This window comes from Vulpes lagopus, chromosome 4 (assembly GCF_018345385.1).
Source record: "Vulpes lagopus strain Blue_001 chromosome 4, ASM1834538v1, whole genome shotgun sequence".
Classification (NCBI taxonomy): domain Eukaryota; kingdom Metazoa; phylum Chordata; class Mammalia; order Carnivora; family Canidae; genus Vulpes; species Vulpes lagopus.
In genome coordinates, this window is record NC_054827.1 from 85312862 (window position 1) to 85340533 (window position 27672).

Sequence of the window (27672 nt, forward strand, 5' to 3'; positions counted from 1 at the left end):
AATGCTAAATTACCAGGCCAGCTCATAGTTCTCACTAGGATGCTAACATCAGCTAACAAACTTTGTCCTATTTTGGGTAGATGGGTCTCATTTTGAGCTCTCAAGATTTCGATAATAAAGCTGGCCTAGTAAGCCTATAAGCTATAGCCCCCTCACCTCCCTGACTCCAAGCTTGGCACAGGCCCTCATCAAGGAAATATTGTAATGCAAAGGAGAGCCAAAGAGCTAGAGGGCAGCAAAAGAAATTGCAAAGCAGTACTGATACCACGAACTAGAAAAGATTTTAAGGTATTAAAACAGCAATATTCCAACAGGGGAAGGGTTCCATTTTGAGCTAACTTTGGATTTAAGTCATTCCACAAAAGACATATCTGAGAGAGAAAATAGGCTACAAGGTTTAAGCTGTTCTAAAACAAATATGAAGTTAGACTTACAAAAGCTAACTTTTAAGCTGCTCTAATAGCAAAAACGGCTAAGATTGACATCTGCAGAAATTTTAAACTCAAATCATATGGCAAAATAGACAAATCTTAGAAATAGATGTGCGAGTGCACCTGCTTTTCTCACAGCAATGCATAAAAATACTCCAAACCCAGACAGACTGTAGAATTGATGCTTCAGGAGTCTTTGTTGGACTATAAAATGATATCCATGTGATAGCTAATGTGCCAGTGTTTTCATGTGAAAGATTAGTAGTATCTTTCGTAATAAACCCTAGTTCTTCTTGTACAGTATTAGTGGCAAGCAACTACATGTAAGGCAAAGAGAGAAGCTGATCGACTTCTTGCCTCTGCAAAGTCTCCAGAGTTGAGCTGTCATAGGGTGCACAGAGATACAGAAATGTTTTTAAGAGTTCAAGATCATTAATGTCTATTAATTTTCCCAGTAAAGTAATACAACTTGTTTTAAGAAACACAGGTTCTTCTTGTGCTTTAGAGCCAGGCTGTGTCTAGGAGTGGTTAGAAATCCAGAGAAATCTGAGAGAGCCTCATGACGAAAGGCACCAAATCACTGCCCAGACTTCTCCAACAATGCTATAAACCCTGGCACTTCCTGCCTAACACCAACCCTCCCTATCCAGAAAGAGCCAAGTAGGAGCCACAGTGGGCTGCAACATACTGGGGGAAGACAGGACAAGAGGAACTGCTGGCTGCAAGTATATCACCACTCCTGGTTAAAATGAAATCAGACAAAAGAATCAAAGATCACATTTTAGACAAAAATTGAGCCCAAACGAATTCAAGATGTCTCACACATAGAGATACTTAGTATTTGCTAATTGTACCGTGATAGTAATAAACTCATCCCATCATCCAAGCAGATTTGATGCTGGCAAACACTATTCTTAGTCCCTTATTTTATTCATTAAAAAATAATTTAAAAAATTAAACTACTCTTAGTTGGATGTTTATATTACCTGTGGCATAAATATAATATATATATATAATAATATAATAATTTATGGGATGATTTGCTAGGATAAATTTTGAGAATTAGAATTGCTAAGACAAGTAACTATTTTATATCTTCATACATATTACCAGATTGCATTCCAGAAAGACTAAGGCAATTTACATTCTACCTACATGTATTAGAAGCTGTTTTGCCACCAATATTTATCATTTGTTTTCTGCCTTGGCAATATGTAAGGTGAAAGTGGTATGTCTCAATCGTTTCTATTAGTATTTCTTTGATTAGCATTAGAGTACAAAGCAGCCTCACACATGAGTTCAGATGAAACCTAACTAACCAAACTACAAACTCTTAAGAGAGATACAGCAATACTGTTGGTTTAAGCCCGAAGTTTTGGGATGGTTTGTTACACATCAACAAAAATCAGAAACATATTTTGTTGTTTAGTGATATTAGTATCACATTTAGAAAGCCCCTGCCACTTAATATTCTAAAAACATAAACCTATACTTTTCCTTTAGTGCTTTTATATTTGAATTTGTACTTTTAGCACATGATATGAAGATGGTACCCAATCTTGTTTTTTCAAATAGTTATCCGTTTATCCTAATAATATTTAATAAATAACCATTCTTTCCCTCCACTGATTTGAATACTACTTTTACCATATACTAAATTCTCGGGATAACTTAATGGGATAAATCCAAAAGAAAAATGTCCAAACTCACCTTCAAATACAAAAGTTATTAAACCAAATTAGTAATGTTTTCATTAAAAAATTCTATATTTCCATCTTAAGTATGTATATGCAAACTTTATTGTAAATACAATTATTTTTTCACTTCAGGAAGAAAATCAGAAACATGTGTTTTCCAACATTTTGTTATGGAAATAATCTTATAATTCAGAAAGCTTTTTAGTATTATATTTACTATAATATGATTTTACTGGTACTAATTAACCCTGATTTTAAATGTGGTGTCTACAGCTCCCTGACTATGTATTAACCAAATGACCTTAAGTCGGTATTAATCCAACTGAAAACACTTCTTGAAAAGCCTTCACTGCAATCTACAAATATTAGGTAAAATTCAAGTCAATTTTTTTCCACATTACAAAACTGGGAAAAATAGATCTTGTTAAATTTTAGGTAGGACTCTGTCAACATGCAAGTCTCCTGGGAATTTCTTAGTCCCCTAGCACAAAATATGTAAGAAGACATTTTATGGAAATTATTTAATAGCAAGATTAAATCCTATGTCCCTACCAACAAAGCATGCTAACAATATTAAAGGAGCAATCCAATTCTTAACTTGAAGTGAAAAAGTACACATTCAAATAATCACTCCTGAGTTGCCTTTTAGCTCTACTCCATTGTCAAACTTTCCTTTATTAGTGTCATGGAAGCCACTGAATTGAAGAGAAGGGGGAAAAAAAGCTTTAAAAAGGCAGACATAGCAGGATAGCTGACTTCTAAATGGGGTCCCTAGAAAGAATTGCCTGCCTGTATATTACTCCCTCCCCACAAAACATCCCAAACTACTAGGATTACTCCACTTAATATGGTCATGTTGCCTGAAATCACCTCAATTAAAAGAGATTCGTTTCAGTCAGTAAGTTTTCTCTTTCTAAAATATACAGAAATCTCTATGATGTTAAGAGCTTATCAAACATCATCACATTTGTGTTAATTTGTTCTTTCAGTGGATTTTTCTAATAAGTTGTGGAAACCACCCACACTGGAAGAATAAGATTTTTCTAGTTACTTTAAAAAGTACCTTCATTCTCTCTTGTTAGCTTTGAAAGCTAAAATCATTTTTTAACAAACTTTTAATCTTGAGATGATTATAAACCCACATCAGATACACACGTATTCTAAAAAATAATACAAGAAGTGTGTCCTTTACTCAATTCCCCTCAACTGTTACTTCTTACAAAAATATAGTGCAAAATTAGGGACACCTGGGTGGCTCAGTCAGTTCAGCACCCAACTCTTGATTTTAGCTCAGGTCATGATCTCAGGGTCGTGAGATCAAGCTCTGAGTTGGGCTCCACACTGGGCATGGAGCCTGCTTAAGATTCTTTCCTTCTCTCTGTGTCCTTTCCCCCAACCCCATTTACGCTCTCTCTCAAAAAAAATATTTATATATATATATATATATATATATATATATATATATATAGAGAGAGAGAGAGAGAGAGAGAGAGAGAGAGAGATAAATATATAGAAAGAGAGTGCAAAATTAAAACAAAGGATATGAACACTTCCCCAGTACAGGGAAGACACAGAGCATTTCCATCACACAAAGTTCCCTTATATGACCCTTTCATAGCTACACTCATTTCTTTCCTATCTTCACCCTCTCCTTAAACCTGGCAATTAATAATCTGCTCTCCAATCTATAATTTTATCATTTAAGGAATGCTATATAAATAGAATCATACATTACATAATCTTTGGGGATTGGTTTCATCTACTCAGCATAGTTCTCTAGTGACTCATCTAGGCTGTTGTACATATCAGTACTTTGTTCCTTTTTATTCCTGTATAATATTCCATAGAAAGGCTGCACCACAGTTTTGTTTTGCTTTTTTTAACTATTCATCCATTAAGGGGTTGTTTCCAGTTTTTCATTATTACAAATAAAACTGCTATAAAAATCTGTGTACAGGTTTTTGGATGTACATATGTTTTCACTTCTCTAAGACAAACACTTGAGAATATAATTGCTAGGCTGAATGGTAGTTGAAGAATTAGTTTTTAAGAAAATACCAATTTTCTTCCAGTGGGGTTAAGTCATTTGACATTTCAACCAGCAGTTTATGAGTGATTCTCTTTCTCTGTATCCTTGCCAGCTTTCATGTTGAATCTCGGATTTTTGTTTTAAATGTCTATTTTAGCCATTTTGATAGGTATGTACTGATACCTCATTGTGATTTTAATATGCATTTTTATGTCCTCTCCAGTAATCCTTCATGTCTTTTGCCTATTTTCAACAAGATTGTTTCAAGAGCTCTTTATATATTCTCAATAATAGTCCTTTAGTTGGATATGTGGTTTGTAATAATATCCCCCACTCTGTGACTTTTCTTTTCATCCTCTTAACTAGGTCTTCTGCAGAATAAAACTTTTTAAGTTTGAGGAAGTCCAAATTATCTATTTTTCTTTTTATAAATAATGATTTTGGTCTCAAGTCAAAAAATTCTTTGCATAGTCCTAGATTCCAAAAGTTCTCTCTTACTTTCTTCCTAGAAGCTTTATAGTTTTATATTGTATTTTTAAGCCTATGATCCATTTTGACTTAATTTCTGTATGAGGTATAAGACAGGTCAGGGTTCATTTCTTGCTTCTGGATGTCCAATTTCTCCAGCTACAGTTGCTGAAATGGCTATCTTCTTCAACTGAATTGTTCTTGTACTTTTGTCAAAAATCAGTTGGATATATTTATGTGGGTCTATTTTTGGAGTCTATTCTATTTCATTGAGAACAATGTATTTATCCCTCCACTAATAGCACACAATCCTTATTCTTGTGACCATATGAGTCTTAAATCAGGTACATTGATTCCTCCCATTCTAGTTCTTTGGCCTTTTCATAAAAATTTTAGGACAATATTATCTATATCTATAATAAGTCTTGCTGAGATTTTTATAGGAACTGTGTAAATCTATATATCTACTTAGGGAAAATAGATATCATCCAATTCTTTGGAGCAACTGTAAGTGATATTTTTAACGTCATTGTACACATGCTAGTATACGGAAAAACAAATGATTTTTGTATGTTTTCTTGTATCCAGTGACCTTGATAAACTAACTTATTAATTTTAGGTTTGTTGTATTTTTTAAAAGAAATTTCTTAGAATTTTCTTTTTTTAATTTTCTTCCATTTATTTATTTGACAGTGAGCAAGAAAGAGTACAAGCCAGAGGAAGAGGCAGAGGGAGAAGGAGAAGCAGACTCCCTACTGAGCAGGGAGCCCAATGAGGAGCTCAATCCCAAAACCCTGAGATCATGACCCAAGCAGAAGACAGATGCTTAACCAAATAAGCCACCCAGGTGCCCCTTCTTAGAATTTTCTACATAAAAAATCATGTCATGTCATCTATAAATAGAGATAGTTTTATTTCCTCCTTTTCAATCTGCCTTTTACTTCCTCTTCTTGCCTTACTGCACTGGATGGAACTTTTTTCACTATTTGAATAAGAATGGTGAGGGGAGAGGATCTTGATTTGTTTCCAGCTGTAGGAGGAAAGCATTTGATCTTTCACTATTAAAAAGAACACTAACTATACATTTTATCAAATAAAGGAAGTTTCTTCTGTTCCTATTTTTCAGTTTGTATCATGAACAGGTATTGGATTTTGTCAAATGCTTTTTCTGTGTTGATTAACATGATGTCATTTTTCCTCTTTACGTAGTTAATAGAGTGAATTACATTGATTTATTTTTCAAATAGTTGAACTACTCTTGCATCTGTAGGACAAATCATATTTGGTCATGGTGAATTATTTTATATTTATATTGCTGAATTCTATTTGTTAATATTAGTTAAGGATTTTTACATCTATATTCACAAAGGATATAGGCCTATAGTTTTAATTTTTGTACTATCTTTTGTTTGATTTTGGTAACAGTGTTATACTAACTTCATAAAATGAACTGGGAAGTGTTCCCTCTTCTTACGTTTTCTGAAAGAGCTTGTATAGAACTGGCACTAATTCTTCACATGCTTAGTAGAATTCTCATTTTTCAATCTCTTTTTCCTATACCCCAGTTCTTTCCTTTATTACATAGGTGATCTAGACCTTTCACTGACCTTCCTTCAGGTTACTCAACAGGAAAATGGGAAAAAAAAAAAAAACAGGAAAATGGAAATAGTAAAGTTTACCCCACACAGTATTTTTGAGTTAAAGGTAGAGTGCTTAGAAAACAGTATCTGCAGGTGCAATTATGACTCTGATTACTCCCTATACCTAATTAGTCATCAAGCCTTTCAATATTTCCTTTAAATATCATCTCTGGCGTGAGGTCTGGGATGAGGTAAGAGAGGTACCTAGGGCAAAAAACTTAAGGAGGCTCAGTTAGTATGCCTCTCTTGCCTTACATTAGCCCTAGCCCTGCTCTTCCCCTTCACTTCTTTCTACTGCAATCAGCCTAATCCACCCCTTTATTCCTATATATGTGGACATTTTAACAGACTTCCTATGGTCAAATTGAAATCTCTCCCTGTTCTAACCTATCAAGACATCTCCAAACCTTCTGAAAAATAGAGCTCTCTGGCAGTGCCTGGGTGGCTCAGTTGCTTAAGCGTTAGACCTTTGATCTCTGCCCAGGTCTTGATCTCAGATCAGGGTAGTGAGTTCAGGCCCCACGCTGGGCTCCATGCTGGGTGTGGAGCCTACTTAAGATAAATAAATAAATAAAGCTTCTGTTCAAATATTGCCAAGAGTGCCTTATGATTACACAATGTAGTTCAAATCCCTTAGGAAAAGACATAGGCATACAATACTGTCTTAAAGGCTCACCACCGGCAAGCAATAGAAACTGACTCTAGAGCTAAACAAAACAAAAAGTGGTTTTTTATTAAAAGGATGGGTGGTAGTTACCAGAATTTAAGGAAAAACTTAACTAGCTCTGGGGATCTAGTTGAAAAGACCTAATAGACTCCTCAGGGCACCACAGTCAGAATGAGTCAACTCCATCCATTTTCCATCCTTGGGCCTCCATCTGTTAGTCATGGGCTTACCCTAGGCCAGGGGGGATGCAGGACACTTTGATTCACTGTCTTGAAATAATTCTCAGTTAAGGAACATAAGCAAAGATTCCTAAGTGATACTGACAGTGATATTCACTACTGTATCTCCAGCATATAGAACAGTTCTGAAATACAGTAGGAGTTCAGTAAATATCCACCAAATGAATCAGTTAAGAGAAAATAAAAGTACCTAATCAGAGAAGTGAAAAATGAGTGCTGAACAGGGGAAATTCACAACACATGTCAATACAAAAGCCCTCCACAATCTAGTCATACCTTACATGGATCTGTTCCATTCATTAGGGGATGGATTTCCTAAGCCCCCATAATAACAATTTCCATTATTACACAGCACTTCTCAAAATATTGAGTGATTATACGTACTCAAGTTCATACTGTCCTTGGACTTTTCATTTACCGAAAACTTCATCCATTCTTCGGTCCTTAGCGTTGCCTCAATTCTGTTATGAAGCCTTCCTAAATAATTTCAGACCATATTTATCTCTCCCTTCCTTGAAAATTTGTGTCACTGCTGTGGGTTGCTATTTGACTTTGGGTGCGCTAACCTTGTCTCAAAAACTAACATTTGCTTAAGTGCTGGGTCTTGTAAAAGAGGGTCTTATAACTCCCAGTATCATTCCCCTAATGAACTGGGCAATACTCTGCACCTACTATATTCTCGTTATAAATTGAAATGAAAGGATTAAGGCCAATATTTTTGAAAGATTTATTTTTCTCATTGTAACCAAAACCCTTACTAACCTACAGATGAATGTATAATTAAGCCATAAAATATTGTTCCTCATCAAAATTAGTGTGAATTTTCATTTTGGAAGTGTGCTGATATAAATTTTATAAAAATCTATGGTGAAATGATTATAATGCACTTATGAAAAAACGTTATACATTCTGGTAGCTCCTCTTTCCTCTCTCTCCTCCTCACTGTCACAATAAACCATGCCTTCTGAGTGTATACAGGCCCCTGTGTGGTTTCCTGCCTTTGAAGCTGGGTGGCCTGAGACTCATTTCTGATCATGAGAATGTGAAAGAAATGATGTTGCATGATTTCCAAGGTTAAGTTTGTAAGAAGCCTTTCTGGTGTCATTTGAGTCTCTTGGACTCTGTGTTCTGGGAAAGAAGGCTAGCAGCTAAGAAATCTACCCTAAAACATCCATGTTTTAGAGGTCATGTAGAAAGAAAGAGATATCCTGCCAGCCCCAAGTATCCCAGCTATCTGAATTAAGGTGTCAAAGGTGAGCAAAAAAGCCACCTTGGATGTAGAGTCCTTTTCAGACATCAGGTGACTCTAGTCTCAGATTATTACTTAAAATCACCACATTTTTCAGTGTTTTTTTAGGTAGCAATATAGAGTCAAAATATATACTTAAAACAATCACTTGAGCACATGCAAAGGAGGATTATAATATACATATGTTTTGTATTTCAGTTATATCCCTAAAGCTATTACTACTTTGTCTATTGTTGCTTTTCATGGTTTTATTTTGTTAATTCTATTGCCACTTTTAATTTTATTCCATTATTTCATATTATAAATTATAATGGGCTCATAAATAACAGTAACATAATAATAGAAAGTATTTTCTTTATGGAATCCACTCAACTTGTTTGTTAAAATACGTAGCTTTTAAACATGTTTTTGAAAGTAGGAATAACATCTTGATTACTTTTTCTTTATACTAAGTAGTACATAGCAGTTATTCAATAAAACTTGAGAATTGAATTGATGAGCAATGGGAAATGATCATTTGGTGAAGAACTCATTCAAAATCTTATAATGAATCCACCACTGACCCAGTTAAAAATTTTTTAAAGACTTTTTATGTGACATCCACAGTCACATCTGTTTAAAATTCTTAAGCTTTTATTCTAATTCAATAGTACCAATTTTAATTCATTATTACTCCAAAATGCATGTTGTAATTAACCAACAATCAATTCACAAATATATTTTGACATTTTAAATGCATCTGTGGACCTAATATGAAATAATTAGAAATAAATACAATAGTCCTTTAATATAGCTTTTGAACAAAGCTACAAAACCTTTTCTAAAAGCCTGCTCAAACTTTTTACCAAATTTTTGCAAATATCCATTGTTACTTTACAGGCTTAGTAGAACAAGAGTGTCTTAGAAATTTAGTGAGTACCTACTGCAATTCTATATTCCATGAGTGCCATTAATAATTTAAAATTTTCTGCTATAACTGTGTATATACCTAGTTTACAAAATCAATTTTGAAGAACCTTGATTGTGACTATCTGGAAAAATCATAAGTATATCTTTGTTTACTAAAGCCTCGGTCTTCCATACTTACTGATTTGCTTTCTATTTCATGAAAGTAAATGGATTTCTAATCATTTCAGTAGTTAGGTTAAAAAAGAAATGAAAATAGCTGGGTGACAGGCACTGAGGAGGGCACTTGATGGGACGGGCACTGGGTGTTATAGTATATGTTGGCAAATTGAATTTAAATTAAAAGAAAAAAGAATGAAAAGTTACTAACAGTTGGATAAAAGGCTGAAACTTTGTCACAGTGCACTTTTAAAAGAGAAAAATCTAGACGTCCATCAGCCAGAAAATATATAAGGGACTTAGAATAAATTAAGGATGTTCAAAGACTCTCAAGAGGGTCTTCAAAATGAAGCTGCCCGTGAGACATGACGTTAATCAAGTAATTGAAGGAAAAAAAAAAAAACTCAGCCTGGCTAAGTACCTATTTACTGAGCTATTTCTGGGTTCAAGAAATGAGAAGATCTAAAAGAACAGGTATTTAGGTGTTCCTAAATTACACTTCTCATATTTTTACTACCTTCTTCAAAATTTCTCACATAGTCACTTCACTGAATTCCAGAAGATATGTATTGCTATGGCCAAGGGGCCTAGAAAAAAAAAAGTCTGATTTTACCTTTTTATCTTCATAAGACAGAAGTTTAATGACTAGGACTGGAAGTCTATCCAAAAAAAAGACTGGCTTAGTTCAGCCAGAACTATACAGCATCAAACCAAACTGCAAAACAAAGAGACAACAGGAATTTGAATCAAATTACAAGGGTGTGGTCAGAAATAACTGGAGATTCATGAGGGACCAAGGATAAGGAAAAGCAGGAGGTGGGCCAATCAAATGCAAAATCCAGTGTCAGATTAGCCTAAAGTAGGTCAGGAATCACGAATTCAGATCCCAAAGGGGGAAAGTAAGGCACAGGCTGACCCTGGTAGAGAGAAGAAAGCTCTAAATGGTCTCTGCAATACATAGGATTGCACTTGGTATTTGCTCCACCTCGACCTCATTGCAATGCATATGATAACTCCTAAACACCTAGCCCCAAGAGTCCCAATGTAGCCTTTACACACCTTCCAGAATTGAGGAATTTTCTCCTGATATTCTTACAGCAATGGTCACAGAAGACAAATGAATGATTACACCTTTGCAATATCCTTACTTTTAACTTCTTATATAGGAGATGACCAGGTAACTCCAAAGAGGTAAAATAATCATTTTATCTTCTGAGATTTCTGGTGTCTTCTTCTTTGAATATAAAAAAGTATACTAAACCTTTACTAACATTAAAGTAAAAACTAAAAGAAGGGGAACTATCAATCTAAGAAATCACAGTGGAGAGTGGCTAGACAGAAATGTATTATATCTTTTGAATAATATAAATCATAAAATCTCAGTATTAAAGACCCTGAGACCAACTGAGATGCTTGGAAAGATTATGATAGAAGAAAAATGATTGTATTACACTCAAGTTAGAAAGTCAGTATTATTCCATTCGTAAAAACTATGTTCCCACTGCACCAAGACCTCACTCCCTAATAATAATTGATCAAAGGAGAGAGTTTTCACTGCTTACTTGTATTACAGTCAGTGAAAGATCAGAACCTATAAGAACCTGCCAACAAAATACTCCAGACAAGTGCAAAAATCTATGAAGTATAAGGAGTATAGGCCCCACACTATAAAGAAAAGAAAATGTTACGGCTTTTTCTAAAGCATCAATCAAATCAGAACGAAGTGCCACAGAGAGGATTTTGCTTTATGAAGCGCTGACTTCCTTCAAGGTCATTCATGACGGTGATGCAAAGATGTCTGCAATACTGTGCTTTCTGTCTCGACACTAGAGAACTGCCTAAGGTCCTTACTTAATGAGTTTACAAGCTGAGCTTCATCTTAATAGAAGCAGTTGAGTTCTAAAAAAAAATTTTTAATCTCAGCTCAGTGTAGTCTCTCTCATAGCTACAAAAAAAAAAAAAAACCAAAACTCTTATTATAAGGTAATGAATGTGGAGTTAAAATAAATATGACATCCAAAGGGCCACTAAATATTGTCATTACAAATGTCAGTTTCTCTCATTGTGCTCTCTCATTAGTCATCATTATGCTCAAAATCTACAAAATATTTACCTTTTAGCAATGAATTTTATATTTGTTGTTCTCCTTTCTCCAGAAGACACCATTCATTAACTAAACCTCAAATCTTTGAAAGACAATCCAAGCAAGCTACAAAGGATATAAGAAGCCTAAACTAATAGTTTGTGAGACAAGATCAGAAATAGGCAGCAGATAAATCTGAAAATGTGGACTTAGCATACAAATATTTTTAACTATCAGAAGGTACCTATACCTCTGCATTAAAAAAGAAGACCATTGAGTACTCTCCATACATTTAATGTTATTCTATTACTATCCTATTGAGGGAGTCCAATTTAGTCTATTAGTCTATCAGTGTGTTTTAGTCTATTATTCTATCAATGTGTTTTATATGCTGTCTGGCATTGTAGTGTGAGAGTCATCACTGATGACCAACCATATATTCACTAAGCCCTCTGGTTATACTTAAGTAATTCCATGGTAAACTAGCTTCTCTGAGAATATTATTACAATCAGAGGCCCTCAAAAGGATCACTGCATTTTGCTTTTCCTCCGAAATCCTCCTATCACACTCAGAGTACAAGAACCATATGGCTAAGAAAAGCAGATATATACCAGGGAAGTTATCAAAGAGGACCATATCCAGGGTCATAGGAGGAGCCAAGAACTTCTAGTTGTCTCTTTAAGTCTGGGTCTATAAAAATGATCCAAATAAAACTGTTGAAAAGAATTTCACAATTTAAAAGTGTCATAAAAAGCTGAATAATAATACTCAGTACAAATAATAATATTCAATGCCAACAATGAAGAAAACCTAGAAAGGCTAAAATAGACCATAAAATGGCATCAAAACTATTTTCATTTTCCCAAACTCTCCTGAGAAGTATGTCTCTACTTCTTAGGAGCTTTGTATCTTTGGGTACCCTTTAACACAATGCTTAATGCTCAAAAGATATTCAGAAGCATTTGTTGAATGAAGCAATGAATGAAAAAAAAGTGAAATTAAAATGTAGGCACTAACTCCCTGAGTTACTAGAAATAATATTTCACTAAGTTCTTAAGGGTAATCAGAGAGCTTAGCTTATGTGGATTAGTCAATATTCAAAGACATTTTTGTTTTGGAAAAAAAAAATTATTTCACTGGAAATTATTAATTTATTTACTCCAAATTTAATTTTATTACACTAAGCAGTAAACTATATGATAACATAAAGAGATGTCTGTAATTAAACATTGTTTATTAAAATAATTATAGATTAGCAAATTAATTCTAAATCTACTGAATTTAACATATAATATAGTATAAAACCTTCAAAATGTAAACTAAATACAAGCTAAATAACTTCTCTTAATAACCTCATTATTGAAAACATGTAACCTTATTATTTAACATGATTGTTGGACATCCCCTCACAATGTCCTTTAATTTCTCTCACCTGCATGTTTTCAGGAACTGAAAAAAACCCTAGTCCAACCTCTCTAAGTTCTCCTATGCAAGTTCTTTATATCTTGCCCTCATGGTATTTCCAACTGCCTGCCTTAAACAAAGAGTCCTTGCTGGCATTGGCTTGTTGCTAGTCAGTATTTAGCTCTCTCTTTCTGTAGCTAAGAGAGAGCAACCATCTGCTTCCCACAGCTTTTCATTCCTCTGATAGCTTTCTGCTCTTTCCTCTTCCAACTCAGAAACAGAAAGCGAGAGATAAAACAAAGCATCTTAGGTCCACAACAAGATGCAGAACACCCAGGAGAGTTTCCTCCCAATCAGGAAAATGCTTCCTTAGCAACCACGTTACTAGGGCCAATTAACCTCCTTTCTCTATCAATATTCAATTTACTTTAAAGCCCTTTTTGGTTAAGCCCTTCAGTTTACAATGAGCTTTCTGGCAGAGAAAAAGGTAGCTTCTGTCTTAAAGGAGCCAGGCCTGAACGTCTGTTCAGGGGATCTGTACTTAACACAAGCATTAGGGGATTTCTTAATGTGATGTAAGAGGCAAAAAACATAGAAGAGGCATAGAAATTAAGTACAATCAACCAACATATACCTAAAGTGAGACTGAAACATTTCAGAGCAAGCAGAGATCGGGCACTGAGGAAAATAAGAGATGGAAAAGATGCTTTGTAGCTGCCATCGCTTCATACTTGCCTTGGCTGATTTATATCCCTTCCCACAACCAACAAAGCCCAGGTTACCACTAAATAATCACAGTATCAGTAGAATCCCAGAGAAAAGATGCATGGAAGAGAGGAGCACAGACAGCATAAAAACCAAGAAATTTCCTTTCAGGCAAGAAAGTTAAAATTTGGAACAAAAGAGGAAATAGCACGTCAAAGTCATGAACTATTTCAGAAGTAGTAAAAACTATAATACATTGAAAGAAAAGGAGGTAATTTTATAACAACGTACAATTGTACAATGCTAATTCTCCCCTCTCCAAAGTTCCATGCAAATGGAGGTTATATTTTTTCTAAGTCTCACAATTACATTATTATACTGTATTCCAGTTAAGGTAAAGAAAACTTGACCAATATTATACAATAGGTAATTAGTTCTCTTCTGATGTTCATTTTCCAGGCCCTGATGAAAAATCTTTTGTTGAATAATTTCTAGGTTTCTTTAAATTCTACATATAATGCAATATGGAACAACTTGTACACCGCAATTTATAAGGGGCACTGTTATAAATCATCCTTTGGCAGTTTCGGTAGCAGCTCTCCAATATCAACATGCGACACCACTGTATCTCCAAACAATCCTTGCTGCTAACGGTCACAACACAGAATTTCAGAACCAGTTTTGTTTTCCACTATAGTCAATTAACCATTGTAGGACTCTACCCCTCTTGCATACATTGACTCTGAAACAGTAAAGCTGCCTTAATTTGCACCAATAAAGATCAACATTTGTTCATTCTTGCACCCATTATCCTTTTTGATCCTCATAAACCGCCCTGTGAGGCAGGGACCATTATCATACCCTCCAAGTGTTGACATGTCTAATGCTGAAAAAAGAGAGGGGAAAGGAATGTAAACTTTATGAAACACTGCCAGCAATATGTGTTTTACTTTCACAGCAGTGGCCAGGTGTTTCTTCCATGGTATCATTTAATGCACACATCAACCCCGCTTAGGCACAGCCTCTGATTCCCCACCACTTGACTCCCTTAGGTATTTGTGGCCCAGGTTCACAAAGGAGAGATCTGAGGCTCAGAATGGCTGTTACATGCTCAAAGTACACAGTTAAAATGAAGGAAAGTGGGATTTAAAACCAAATTTGCCCAACTCCAAAGCCCTTGCTCTATCAACCATGCTACACCACCTGCTACCCAAAGCTCACAGCAGCCCCATTACACTACTCTAAGAATCCTTTTGACTAACATTAGTAATCACCAAAAGTCTAGGTAGTATTTTCCAAATGAGGATCATAAGCCATCAGCAGGTTCTGAAATCAAGTGGTGGACCTCAACTAGCATTTTTTTAAAAAAATTAAATACAGCACAGTAGATTAGTAAAGCAGGATATATAAAAACAAATTATTTCATAAAACCTAGTTTCAAGTATGTGTATGTGGAATGTACTAGGTCCTGCTGTACAATATATTTCTTACTGTGAGTTTATATCAAAAAGTTTGAAAGGAACTGGTCTCAGAGGATGCTCTCACATAGACACAGAGCATGGAGAGACTTATCAAAGGACTAGAAACTATTCCATGTTCAGCTCTGTTCACTCAAATAACATCAGGAAACACAAGACAGGAAGTCTCTTCTCTGACAAGGCAGAGAAAGGATTACCTAGAATCAGCATAGGAGGAGGATGCTGATTGTATAATTACACACCTCCTCCACAGCAGCTCCAGTCCATCAAGTAGATAGTATGGTTTATTTTTTACAGCACTAATTATGTAATTATCCATAACATTAAATCAGTTCCACCTGATTCAGTCTATCACAGGTTTCCTGAAACATTCATTTGTTTATTATTTTTAAAAAGAACACTAAACTACCAATCATATGTAAAAGCTCCAGTGTGGAAGCTGTATAAACTTTAAAAAAAATCTTCGGTCAAATATGACATTTTTGGTCATTTGGGATAAATGGCAATTGAAATTTCATGTTAATGTACCTTGGAGCTTCTATAAACAACAGATTTCAGACAAGTATATTATTGGTGTTTTCTTCATTATTTCACTATTTCATAAAATGCCTATCATACAACAATAATGCTACGTTGGATATTTTCGCAAAAAGCTTTTCTAGAAGAATGAAACTTTCTAGTGGCGCCTATGTGGCTCAGTCAGTTAAATATCTGCCTTCAGCTTAGGTCATGATCTAAGGGTCCTGGGATGGAGCCCTGTGTTGGGAATCCCTGCTCAGCAGGGAGTCTCCTTCTCCCTCTCCTCCCTGCTTATGCGCTCGCTCGCTCTCTCTCTCTCTCTCTCTCTCTCTAATAAATAAACCTTTAAAAAAATAAAACTTTCTATAGGTTGTTCTTTATAATACATCTTCTGGTATATCCCTCATTCAAAATGAGTTCCTGAGAAAGTGCTACAAAATAAGTAAGCTCTGGATCCTGTGCTGAAGGAGCAGCGGTTGATTAGGGGAGATAACACTAGATGCCACAACTTCCACTCAGCTGCTTCCCATCACCTCTGAGCAAAGATATAAATAACCCCAGCTACCAACCAATACCTGCCACAGCTGCAGAACATCCAGAAAGACTCACCAGTTACCCTCAAATAAGCAAGAGACTAAAACAAGGAACAGGGACAAGGACCAGAGCTAGGAGAAAGCACTCAAATTATAGACCTCATCTGATTTATCCACACTACCTCTTCACTCTTGCCTAACCCTTAAACATGTCTGACACACTCAAACACTACTCATCCATGAAATGCAAAAAAGATCCAGCACACTCCAAATTGCTTGGGACAGTCACTCAGGTCCTCTTCCCTTTACTTTGGGGGAAGAAGGAGGTGTCAATGATTGTACTGCACTTCCTGGGGCTTCAATCTCAGCTTTAACAGATTCTGACTTGGTTGTCTCTCTGATTCTCAGTACTCCTTACTAACTTGAATGTAAATTCCAGATTTAGGAACCTCATGACACACCAGCAAGCTGGTTAATGTCCTAACTTGGAGAACCTACTACCCTCAGAAGGAGGAAATGTAGACAAACCACGCTAAAAAAACTCTAACTACTTCTCAAACCAATCTAAAGTCTTAACACTCTCACGTTCCACCCAAAATTGCTTTTAGGGCAGAGCCTCTCTTTTTTCCCACCACTACCTTCTATATCATTCCCAACAACACAAGACATAATAAGTGGTAAAAAAAAAAAAAAAAAAAAAAAAAAAGACACCAGACTCCTCCTGGCTGGTTAACTCCAACACCCTGTGTCACAAAATGAGTATGATTTGGAAAAACATTTTTGGAAGTTAGAATCCCACTTCAAGAATGTCCAGCATATGCTACAGCCTCTTCCCCAAGTATTGAGAGTCAGTGTAGAAACCAAGATTGGTCGATGGGTTCATAAGGCAGCCAGAGGGACAGAGGGACAGATGGAATCCCAGTCCTCAAGTTTTTTGTTGTCAGATTCTAACCATGTGTTTTTAAGTCAGTCTGATTTGTCAGAATGCCAACTGTCAAACTGAAAAGCTATGGGCACTGCAGCTTTATTTGAGGTAATTGCCCAAGATTCTATAGTCATGACTCTTGATATGGCTTCTCATTTTCAGCCCCATGCTTGCCCTCTGGATTCATCTGTGTTTGCATGAGTTGACCTTCAACACAACCCATGGATTCCTGACTTAGGGAAGATATTAGCCATGGAATAATAGTGAAAATAACCTGCTAGAATAAAAATAATCCTTTGTCAACAGTCTCACAGAGGCAAAAAAAGAAAGAGAATTTAAGAAGAATAATTGTCAAATGTTGCAATGTGGTCAAGGAGGATGAAAACACTAGATGTGATTACAAGGTAACTAGTAACTTAGAAGAAATCAATTTCCATACCTTGATTTTGATAGATATCAACAGAAAAAGAGCTGTAGATGAAATGAGTGACAAGGATGAAGGTATTATAGATTATTGAATCTATAAGAAATGAGATTATTTCTTATTCAAGAAATCAGGTGGTGAAGGAAAGAGGCGAGCTGGGATTATAGAAGAGGACTAGGAAGTGGCAACCTCAGTATGGCGTAAAGGTATAGGAGTATGGGACTTAGGTGTTGTGAGCGTTACTGAGATGGCAAGGTCAAAACTAAGCAAGAAGGTAAGAGAAATAAAAAAAGGGACTGATGTTATTGAGGGTCTTGAGACAAAAAGAGTGTACAGGGATGCCTGGGTGGCTTAGTGGTTGAGCATCTGCCTTCGGCTCATGACGTGATCCCAGGATCTGGGATGGAGTCCCATATCAGGCTCCTGCATGGAACCTGCTTCCCTCTCTGACTATGTCTCTGACTCTCTCCGTGTCTCTCATGAATAAATAAATAAAATCTTTAAAAAAAAGTGTGCAGAGCACATTCAAAGGGAGAAAAAGTTTAAATACAGTTGAAAATAAGGAGGTTTATAAACAGGAGAATTTCATAGTTTGAGATTATCATTATATTATTTCCCCTTTGTTTCATATCCAACAAACCTAAAGAGAGGTTGAGAGTGAACTATTTCATAAATAATTATTGGAAAGAAAGCACTAATAATGTCACTTCAGATTTATCACTGGTCATTTTAGCTATCTCATCCAAGAAAGAGCCTTATCACTTTCAGAGTACAACTACTTGTCTTTCCCTTCGAAATAAGCTAGGGACGAGCAATAAGAGTATAGAGACCACATTTAATCAGCGAGACAGCTGTACCCTCTGACCCACCAGCCAAAGAAGGCATTCTTTCAGGCATCCATCTGGATGTTCTTTATGTAACACTGCCAGCTTGACAGCCTTCCTACTCTTTTCAATCCACTCTAAACTATAGCTGAGACAGACCTGTCTTCTGTATTCTAAGGCTCCTTTGGGGTCAGCTAGAACTAGATGTAGCTTTTCAAGGATTATCACAAATGCAAAAGACTAATACTGTGCTGAGAGCAAAGAATACCTCTAAAACAATAAATCTGCAAGCACCATATCCCATTTATGAAATCAAAAACAAAACTGTTAAAAACACTTTAACACCTTAAGAGTTTTTCCCCTTAGCTTTTCACTTTAAAAATTAAGTGCTGCTTAATAGACAATAAATTAATAATGATAAAATATCCTAACATTGCTAACTTTTAGCTAAGTTAGCAGTGTATTAGGAGAAAATTCTAGATAGTTCAATCCACAAAAAGCAAAATACAGACTATATTAGTTTTCGGCATTTATATGCCAGGCACTAGGTTAGATGCTAAGAACATAGTGGAGATCAGAGTAATCTAACCAGATCAATGCTCAGACTCTAATAATACAATTCTGAACCACTAATTCAGTTTGAAAATGTTTTATTCTCTTCCTGAAAAATAATCCGTCTGCATTTTTAATAAAAGCTCTTTAACCTAAGGTACTAGTGGAAGAAATATTGGGGGCTATAGAAGAAATATTGCTACTTTATATAAGTAGCAAACTCCATGTATGACTGGCCCTAGTTCTGATCAATGGTTCTGTAGTAATATAATATACTATACACAGTTAATCTTTATCTGACAGCTAAAAAAAATCCCTAAAAGTAACTAATTTCACTCAAGCTACTAAAAAACAACCCTCTAAACATCTGAAGATTATAGTTCACCATGAGATCACACATTTCCATTGCAACAATCAATTTCTTTAGAATATATGACAACATTGTTTTTGAGTCCTGCATAGGAATTTATGCTAATGCATATTTTTTTCATTCCGGAAAATATATTTTTTTTAATTAACCTTTTCAATTTAAGCTCTAGACAATGTATCCCTTTACACACATGGCGTTTCTACTGGCTTCAAAAAAAAAAAATCAAAGGGAGAGAAAGAAGTACAAAATAACGGTTTCAGTTTCATTTATTTTAAATTCAATTATAAAATCAAGATCTCCTGCTCAAAAATTCTCCATGAAAAAAGACCCATATAAAGCTTGAAGCCTTCTATCAATCCATTGAGTATATTTTTTAAAGCTATTTCATGGAAAGCATCTCAAACTCATTAGAAGAAATGAGAGGAACATGTAAATAGAACAATTAAAGTAATACATTAAGTGTCCTTCTCAGAAACAATTGGTTCTTGTTAGACCTTTACAGGTGGACATAAGCATTCCACATTGAAAGCCTGTGAGGTTTTTTTTACAGAAATAACAGTTCCATAGTCTCTCAAGTACATATGCTATGGCTAGAAGTAATCTTACTTTTGATTTTTAAAAAAACCCTCAATATTAGAACTATACATAAAGGAAACTTTCAGATATAATGTGCTGCAGAGTTAAAATACGATGATTCGATCTGGTGCCTTTATGAAAACTTTTTTCCTAGCATGATAAATAGAAAAAGAATTACTTACTACCTGAATTGATTCAACTTGATTTCTCTCAAAATTTAGATGCTCTCTTTGCTCTGCCAAGGTGAATAGAGCACAGAGAATTTTAAATGTAGAAGTAATCTTAAGAAGCGACTTAGGTTATAGGTTCTCAAAGAACCCAATACAGTTTCTGAATTTTTGCGAAGTTATATTTATTCAGGTAGCAAGGGCCTGGAGAAAAAGGAAGAGTCAGGAGAATGTGAAACATTTCCCTGTAGACTCCCTGGCTTAACAAAAGAACACCACCAAGTTGCCTTAACACTCCTAAGATTTCATTAGATCAAACAGTTTTAGTGCTACATCTTTATATGTAATTTCTGATGAGTTCTAAGAGTAAGTTAACACTTCTGTCATATAGTAAAGAAACATAATTTGGTTAAAAAATACTATAACCTGTGCAATAATCCACAATTTTATTAGAGCTGCAAATCCTAATCAGACCTGATTGCTTTTGAGAATATCCAATACTCTCCACTCTCAAATACCACATCACTCTATGCCATATGTTTTCACTCCAAATTAAATAAAGTTAATAATAAAAAAAATAATAAAATAAATAAATAAATAAATAAAGTTAATATTTGCTGTGTCTTTTAACTTTTTCAAAATATCTCAAGAAAAACATAGAAGTGGGATTGGGTCTGCTGTATTAATAGTTATTTTCTTTAGAAATCCTTTTATCTATCAACATTAGATTCATCATAACAATATGTAACTACTGAGTGACTACTACACATGCTTCCATGTGTAACATTGCTTTAATAATTTCATTTTCATATACTGGGGGAAATCATGCTTATTACTCATCATTTACATTTACCAACATGTCTATACTGTAGTCTAAAAATAGCAGTTGCTTTACAGAGAAATTGTTAACACCAACTGAGAACTGTGGCTTGTCATTTATTCCATTATTTAAAAAAAAAAACAACACAATATTCTGACATAGGAGTCTATTTTGGACATACAAAATAGAACTCATCCTAGAAGCCACTAAAATCCTTAGGGCAAATGAGTATATTTGAAGACCTGGTTACCTCAGAAGATCATCATTTTCTTGAATATGTTCTTTCGGCAATTGAGATCATCTCCAGTTACTGATTCTTGGCTATATGCTTCAGGGAATTTATGATAGGTTGTTTTTGTTGCGGGCTCTCTATTATATTTTACCTTCCCTGGACTAAGGTAAGTCCCAGCTGGTGAACAACAAGGCCCTAGGACAAAAATCCTTTTTTCAGTAGCATACCATTGCTATTTTTATGACTCTATCATTTTCATAGTTTTAAAAAATGTAATCTGAAGGTACAACCTGAGGCTCTTAGGTAATGAAGATAATAAATGAATAAATAAAATATGCTCCGCACCCATCTCTAATACCTCTTCAAGAGGAAGACATGGAACATTAGCTATCTAACTTTAGACAGAAGAATCCAAACTTCAGTAATATAAAAAATGATTGACCTACTTAAAATAAATATGTTTAGGTATCAGATATGAATTAATCAAAGGGCAAAATCTGGGCATCTCCATTCTATGAAAATGATTCAGAATTTCATAAATGAAGAAGTTAAAGATAAAACAAAACTGCAAAGCAACGTCAGCCAGAAACTAGTTCTATAAGGTAAGAATTTCTCAGATATTTTCCACTTCTAAACATTCACTGATCATTTTTACTACTGATTATTAACAGTCAATACCCATGTTGAATATTCATCTCATTGTTTCTTTTTATTAAGAGTGGTTTAATGTGGGACGCCTAGGTGGCTCAGTGGTTGGGCATCCACCTCTGGCTCAGGTTGTGTTCCCAGGGTCCTAGGATTGAGTCCTACATCGGGCTCCCCACAGAGAGCCTGCTACTCCGTCTGCCTATGTCCCTGCCTCTCTCTGTGTCTCTTATGAATAAATAAATAAAATCTTAAAAAAAAAAAGAGTGGCTTAATGCTATACATTATGGAAAACTATCACCTTGTTTCTCCACACTAGTCACTGCATTCTATTAGCTAATGAGTTAATCTAGAGTCTTACAAAATATTTTTAAAGTTTGGCAGTTATTTTGTTATAATATACACATATCATTTTAATAATGACAAATTTTCATCAAAAAATTAAGCTTGTGTTCCCACTTCCATTTTTAAATTATTATTTAATATATATAAGGCTTCAATTACAATAAAATCATATTTGTTAAAGCAGACCAATTATTAAATGTTTCTTACTATTGTTAAATAAATGATCAAAACTTAATTTATCTAAGAAAAGTATTCATTTAAATCCCAAAAATCATAAGGTGATAAAGTGAAGTATTAACACCAATATCTATTTATGGAAGTAAATGTTACATAAGATATTTCAAAGACCACTGCTGGTTATGTTGGGTCCTGGTGAAAATATTCATTTATATCAAAGATTTTAAATTAAGGCAATGGATTTCTTTCGGTCACTGCTAAAGAAAATATCTTGTTCAAAAATTGCCAGTCTTGGTTGTTATTTCACAAACTCAGAAATGTCACAAGCAAATCATATTAACTACTCTGAACAATAAATTTCTTATCTACTATGATTAGACTAGAAGAATTCCTATTCCTCTAAACTAGTACTAAACAACACCCCAATATATTTACTAGATTTCTGAATATCATCTCATTCTTTTAACTATCATTTTGAATTATATGTTAAAAATTCAAAGATGGTATAGAGTATGATTCTCACAAATTACTTCATTTATATATTCCATTATATTTTGCTTTGATTCTAAAAATCCTGTGATTGTCTACATACCATTGTAGATAATCTTATATTCATAAAAATTATGAATCCAACCACTTTTCTACAATCAAGAAAGCTGGTTCTGGTTAGAACAAGGAAGTGAGTTGATTTCCCACATCATACATGGCCAAAATTTAAAAAAACAAAAATGAAACAACTATTCACAGAGGCATTCCTTTGAATATCTTTAAACTGACATTGTAGAGATATGGAACTTTGGGGCTTTAAATTCTTTTTTTTTTTTTTTTAGGATTTTATTTATTTATTTGATAGAAAACAAGAGAGCATAAGTAGGGAGAGCAGTAGAGGGAGAGGGAGAAGCAGGCTGCCCGCTGAGCAGGGAGCCCAATACAGGTCTCAATTCCAGGACCCACAACTGATAGCAGACATTCAACCAACTGAGTCACCCAGGTACCCTGGGCTTTAAATTCTAAAGAGAATGCAGAGGTCCCCTCGCTTAGTCTTTTATACAATGCAGGACTCATTTCTATAATAATAGAGGCTAGGTTACCACAGCGGTGGCCTGAGGACTATCTGCAGAGTGTAAGGATAGTCTATGCGACCTCCACAATTTTTGCTTTGTTTTGTTATAATTAAGCCAACACACAAAAATCTAGATCTGTACCTCATCTTTCAAATCCACCTGGAGGGACGCCTGGGTAGCTCAGCAGCTGAGCATCTGCCTTTGGCTCAGGGCGTGATCCCGGGGTCATGGAATCGAGGCCCGCGTCGGGCTCCCTGCATGGAGCCTGCTTTTCCCTATGCCTGTGTCTCTGCCTCTCTCTCTCTCTCTCTCTCTGTATCTCTCATGAATAAATAAATGAAACCTTAAAAAAAATAATAAAAATAAAAAAATAAAATCCACCTGGAGATGCATAGCTACTGCCCCTATCGGATGAGTCATGCCATCTCTACTTCTCCAGTGTACTTCCCATCGGCCCACTTGACTCACTCATCATCTATCTGCCTTGTGTTTTAAGCATCCAAGCATTTCAGGCAATGACCACTCAATGTTCCAGAAAGAGGGTTATCCACTCTGTTGCTGAATATCATCACGAAAGGGGAGGGAGTATACAATTTTGCAAACTGACCAATTTCACTCTAGGCAATGCTAAACATTAGAGAGAACTACCTAGAAAAATTTTCAAACAGGAACTAGTTCTATCTTCAGAAACTCATTATTTTCAACTCTTACTTGTGTATTTATTATATTTTCTAGTTATTAGTGTTCTTTACATATGATAATAATAATAATGTATTTTCTTTATCTAGATCGATGGTTCTCAAACATTTTAGTCTCAACCCATTTTCCCAACAAGCTTGTTTTAGAGAGTTATAGCTATTGACATTCACTGTATTAGCAATTAAAACTAAAATTGTTAAAAATATATTTATTAATTCATTTAAAATACATGTTAACATAATGGTATATATCTATGAAAAATAAAGATTTTCCAAAACAGTATTGTCTCCCTCCTTTGATCTAAATATAGAACTTAAATATATACTTCCCTGTAGATCCCTTTTTGTTGGTCTCACATTACTCTTTGGCAGTAGATACTGCTGATACCCATTCCAGCTCTCCTTAAGGCCAGTGCACCCATCCCACTTAGCTGTTTTGATCATTAGCTGATAATACACAGAAGAGTCACTTAGTAACTCTGGAGCCACCCTGCTTGGGAAGCTATGTTCAACTCCACTTCATCCAATGGTTGATAGACAAGTCAATAATTGTCACAGAGTACAAAAGACCGATCCCAATGACACAAAGTGGAACTAATTCTGGGTGTCCTTTGTGCTCCAGACCTTCCCATGGGATCAGACCCAAGCTGGTTTCTAACGGAGACCACATTCTTCTTTAGCTTTTATCTCTTGTCCTATCCTGCTTCTGTCACTCTTTCTTCTACAAGCTCATCCCTAACAATACACTTGAACAGGCACCTCCATCATAGGCTCTGCTTCTGGCAAACCCAACCTGAGACATTTCTCATCCCACCAAGATTACTGCAATATCGACTCTATCATACATTATATTAACTAACCATCTCAGCTGTGCAGCATCTCAAATATGCTAAGCATTCTAATCATAGAGTAATGCAGTGGTTCTCAAAATGGGATCCCTGGGCCAGCAGCAGCAGCAGCATTTGGGAACTTGTTAGAACTGCAAACTCTCACGCCATATTCCAAGCATACTGAATCAAAAATGCCATCATAAAAATGTGCCATAATTAACCAATCCATTATTATACACCTCAGCAGTTCCCATTTCTTCCTAGTATACATAATATTAAAATGAATGTACTTACAGATAAATCTCTGTATGCATTTCTAATTATTCTATGAGTATTTGTCTGCAATCTACTTTGAGGCAAAAGAATTAAAAAATAAGATGTAGGGCAGCCCAGGTGGCTCAGTGGTTTAGCGCCACCTTCAGCCCAGGGTGTGATCCTGGAGACCTGGGATCGAGTCCCACATCGGGCTCCCTGCATGGAGCCTGCTTCTCCCTCTGCCTGTGTCTCTGCCTCTCTCTCTCTCTCTCTCTCTCTCATGAATAAATAAATAAAATCTTTAAAATAAAATAAAATAAAAAATAAGATGTAAAAATAGATGAATAGAGGGACAGACATATAATAAAGCAAACACAGCCAAGTGTTAATGAAAGAATCTAGGAGGATATGGACATTGACCACAAAACTTTCGCAACTTTTTCATGTTTGAAAAAAAAATTTTAAGATTTCATTTATTTATTTGACAGAGAGCACAAGCAGGGGGAGTAGCAGGGAGAGGGAGAAGCAGGCTTCCCATGGAGTAGGGAGCCTGATGTGGGGCCATATTTGAAAATTTTTTAGAAAATGTTTAAAATGAAAAATGTTGAAAAGATTTGTATTTGATGAGGATAATTCCTAGAATTGGAATAAATTGTTCATAGTATGTGCCCATCTTTATACTCTGTGAAGTTAAAACATCAACCAGAAAGTGTCAGTTCCCTCACACTGTCAACACCACTTTTTAGTGCTTTTCAAATCTCTGCCAACGTTTTAGGCATAAACTGGTAATTCATCTTTTAAATCACCATTTCCATGTGCATTTTTAAGTCAATATGTAATGAATTTAAAAGCTTCCTAACATGCCCAGCCTCAGATTTGATGTTGGTTATTTGAACTAAGAAGCAGTAATCAGGATTTGAGTGCCCACCCAGGGGCACTTAGCTTATTACCAAACATAATACCCTCAAGAATAACTTGCAAAAACTGAATCACATTGGCAAGAGTCACTTCTAGGCCAGTATCATACATGGGCAGGGAAGAGGGAGGGTTAGGGCTAGATTGCCAAATGGGTCTACTTTAACAGGTCCTGGAAAGGGGCTCTTCCTTCACAAGAAAAGTGCCCTCTCCCATTTTACTTACTGAAGTATTTTACTTCAGAATGGACTCTACAAAATTATGGTATAGCCACAGAATGAAACACAATGAAGCCAATTAAAAAGAACTATGGAATCCTACATTTACTGACATGGAAAGATCTCCATGATACATGACTTGTTCATTGGACAAACAAAAAAATATGTGAGTGCGTGTATGATAGAAAATGTGTGTTGGGGCACCCGGATGGCTCAGTCAGTTAGACAGCTGCCTTCGCTCAAGTCATGACCCAGAATAGGGCTCCCTGCTTGGTGGGGAACCTGCTTCTCTCCCTCCCTGGCTTGTGCTCTCTTCCACTCTCTCTGTCCCTCAAATAAATAAATAAATACATAAATAAATATTTTTTTAAAAAAGAAAATGTGGAGAAGTATATTTACTAAAATATTAATAGTGGCTGCCTCCAGTTAAAGGACATATGGGAGGTTTTTTTACTCTATGTATTTCTTTATTGTTTATATTTGCCATGGATATATAAAAATTCTTATTAACAATAGCAATATAAGACGGCTATTTGCATTTTGATAAAAATAAAATTGAAAGTATCCCAGAAAACCACTAAGCCATTAGCACCTTATTAAAATTTAATATAGCAAGATTTTCAAGTCAAGGTTAAAGTCCCCTAAGGAATAAGACCTAGATACAGCATATTTTAAAGGACATAGGAGAAAACAGTTAAGGACAGACTAGGCAAAGAGGTCTCCTGCCATGTATTAATCAGCTGAGGGACAGATCTGTATTGTCCTGGGAGGATCTCACTGGGGAAAAATCAACAGGCAACAGAAGGTATCTGTGATCTTCTAATCCACAGTCTGCATAGACTCAAAGTGGATCTTAACTTTACCACAATTTCTGCTTTCAATATTATACAAGAAAATACCTTCTAACCCATGATGTTCAATTCTCTCCCTACAGCAGGCCCAGGATCCAATGCCAGTTATGTTTTTCAAATACATATTTAACAGATTAAAACTGTTTAATTTATACTTCACAAAGACTGAAAAGGAGAATATGATATAGTAAACCACTTACCTCCATGGGAAGACATGTCTGTACATGGGCAGATGTTCCTGGAGGTGACATCGGCATCCCAGGTTTAATTTGAAAATGTATTTTGCACATGTAGCCTTCAGAACAGTCCTGTGTTCCACACAAAGAATACAAAAGAAAATGCCAATTATCTTAAGAAAACATCATTTTAAGAACTACAGTTTCTCATAAATTTAAAGCTGAGTAAAGAAAAGTATATTAAATGATATGAGATAATATGGATATATAAATCCATTCAATAAACTCTAAACAGAGTAAGCTTTCATTGGATGTAAATTTTAATCCCCTACCTTTATCACTTACTAATATTTCCTCTTCTCTTAGATATCCCTCCCCCTTTTTCTTCTAAGCAGTCCAT

The 27672-nt window shown here is 35.3% G+C and overlaps 1 protein-coding gene across 3 annotated transcripts in view; it reads right to left on the reverse strand.

Moving 5' to 3' along the window:
• Positions 1 to 27672, reverse strand: part of ATG10 (autophagy related 10) — a 215337-nt gene that overhangs the window by 126190 nt on the left and 61475 nt on the right. For all 3 annotated transcript variants that reach the window (XM_041752105.1, XM_041752104.1, XM_041752103.1), the window contains exon 3: positions 27297 to 27404. In XM_041752105.1, the coding sequence (XP_041608039.1) occupies positions 27297 to 27404 (108 nt within the window). The remainder of the gene's footprint in view (positions 1 to 27296; positions 27405 to 27672) is intronic.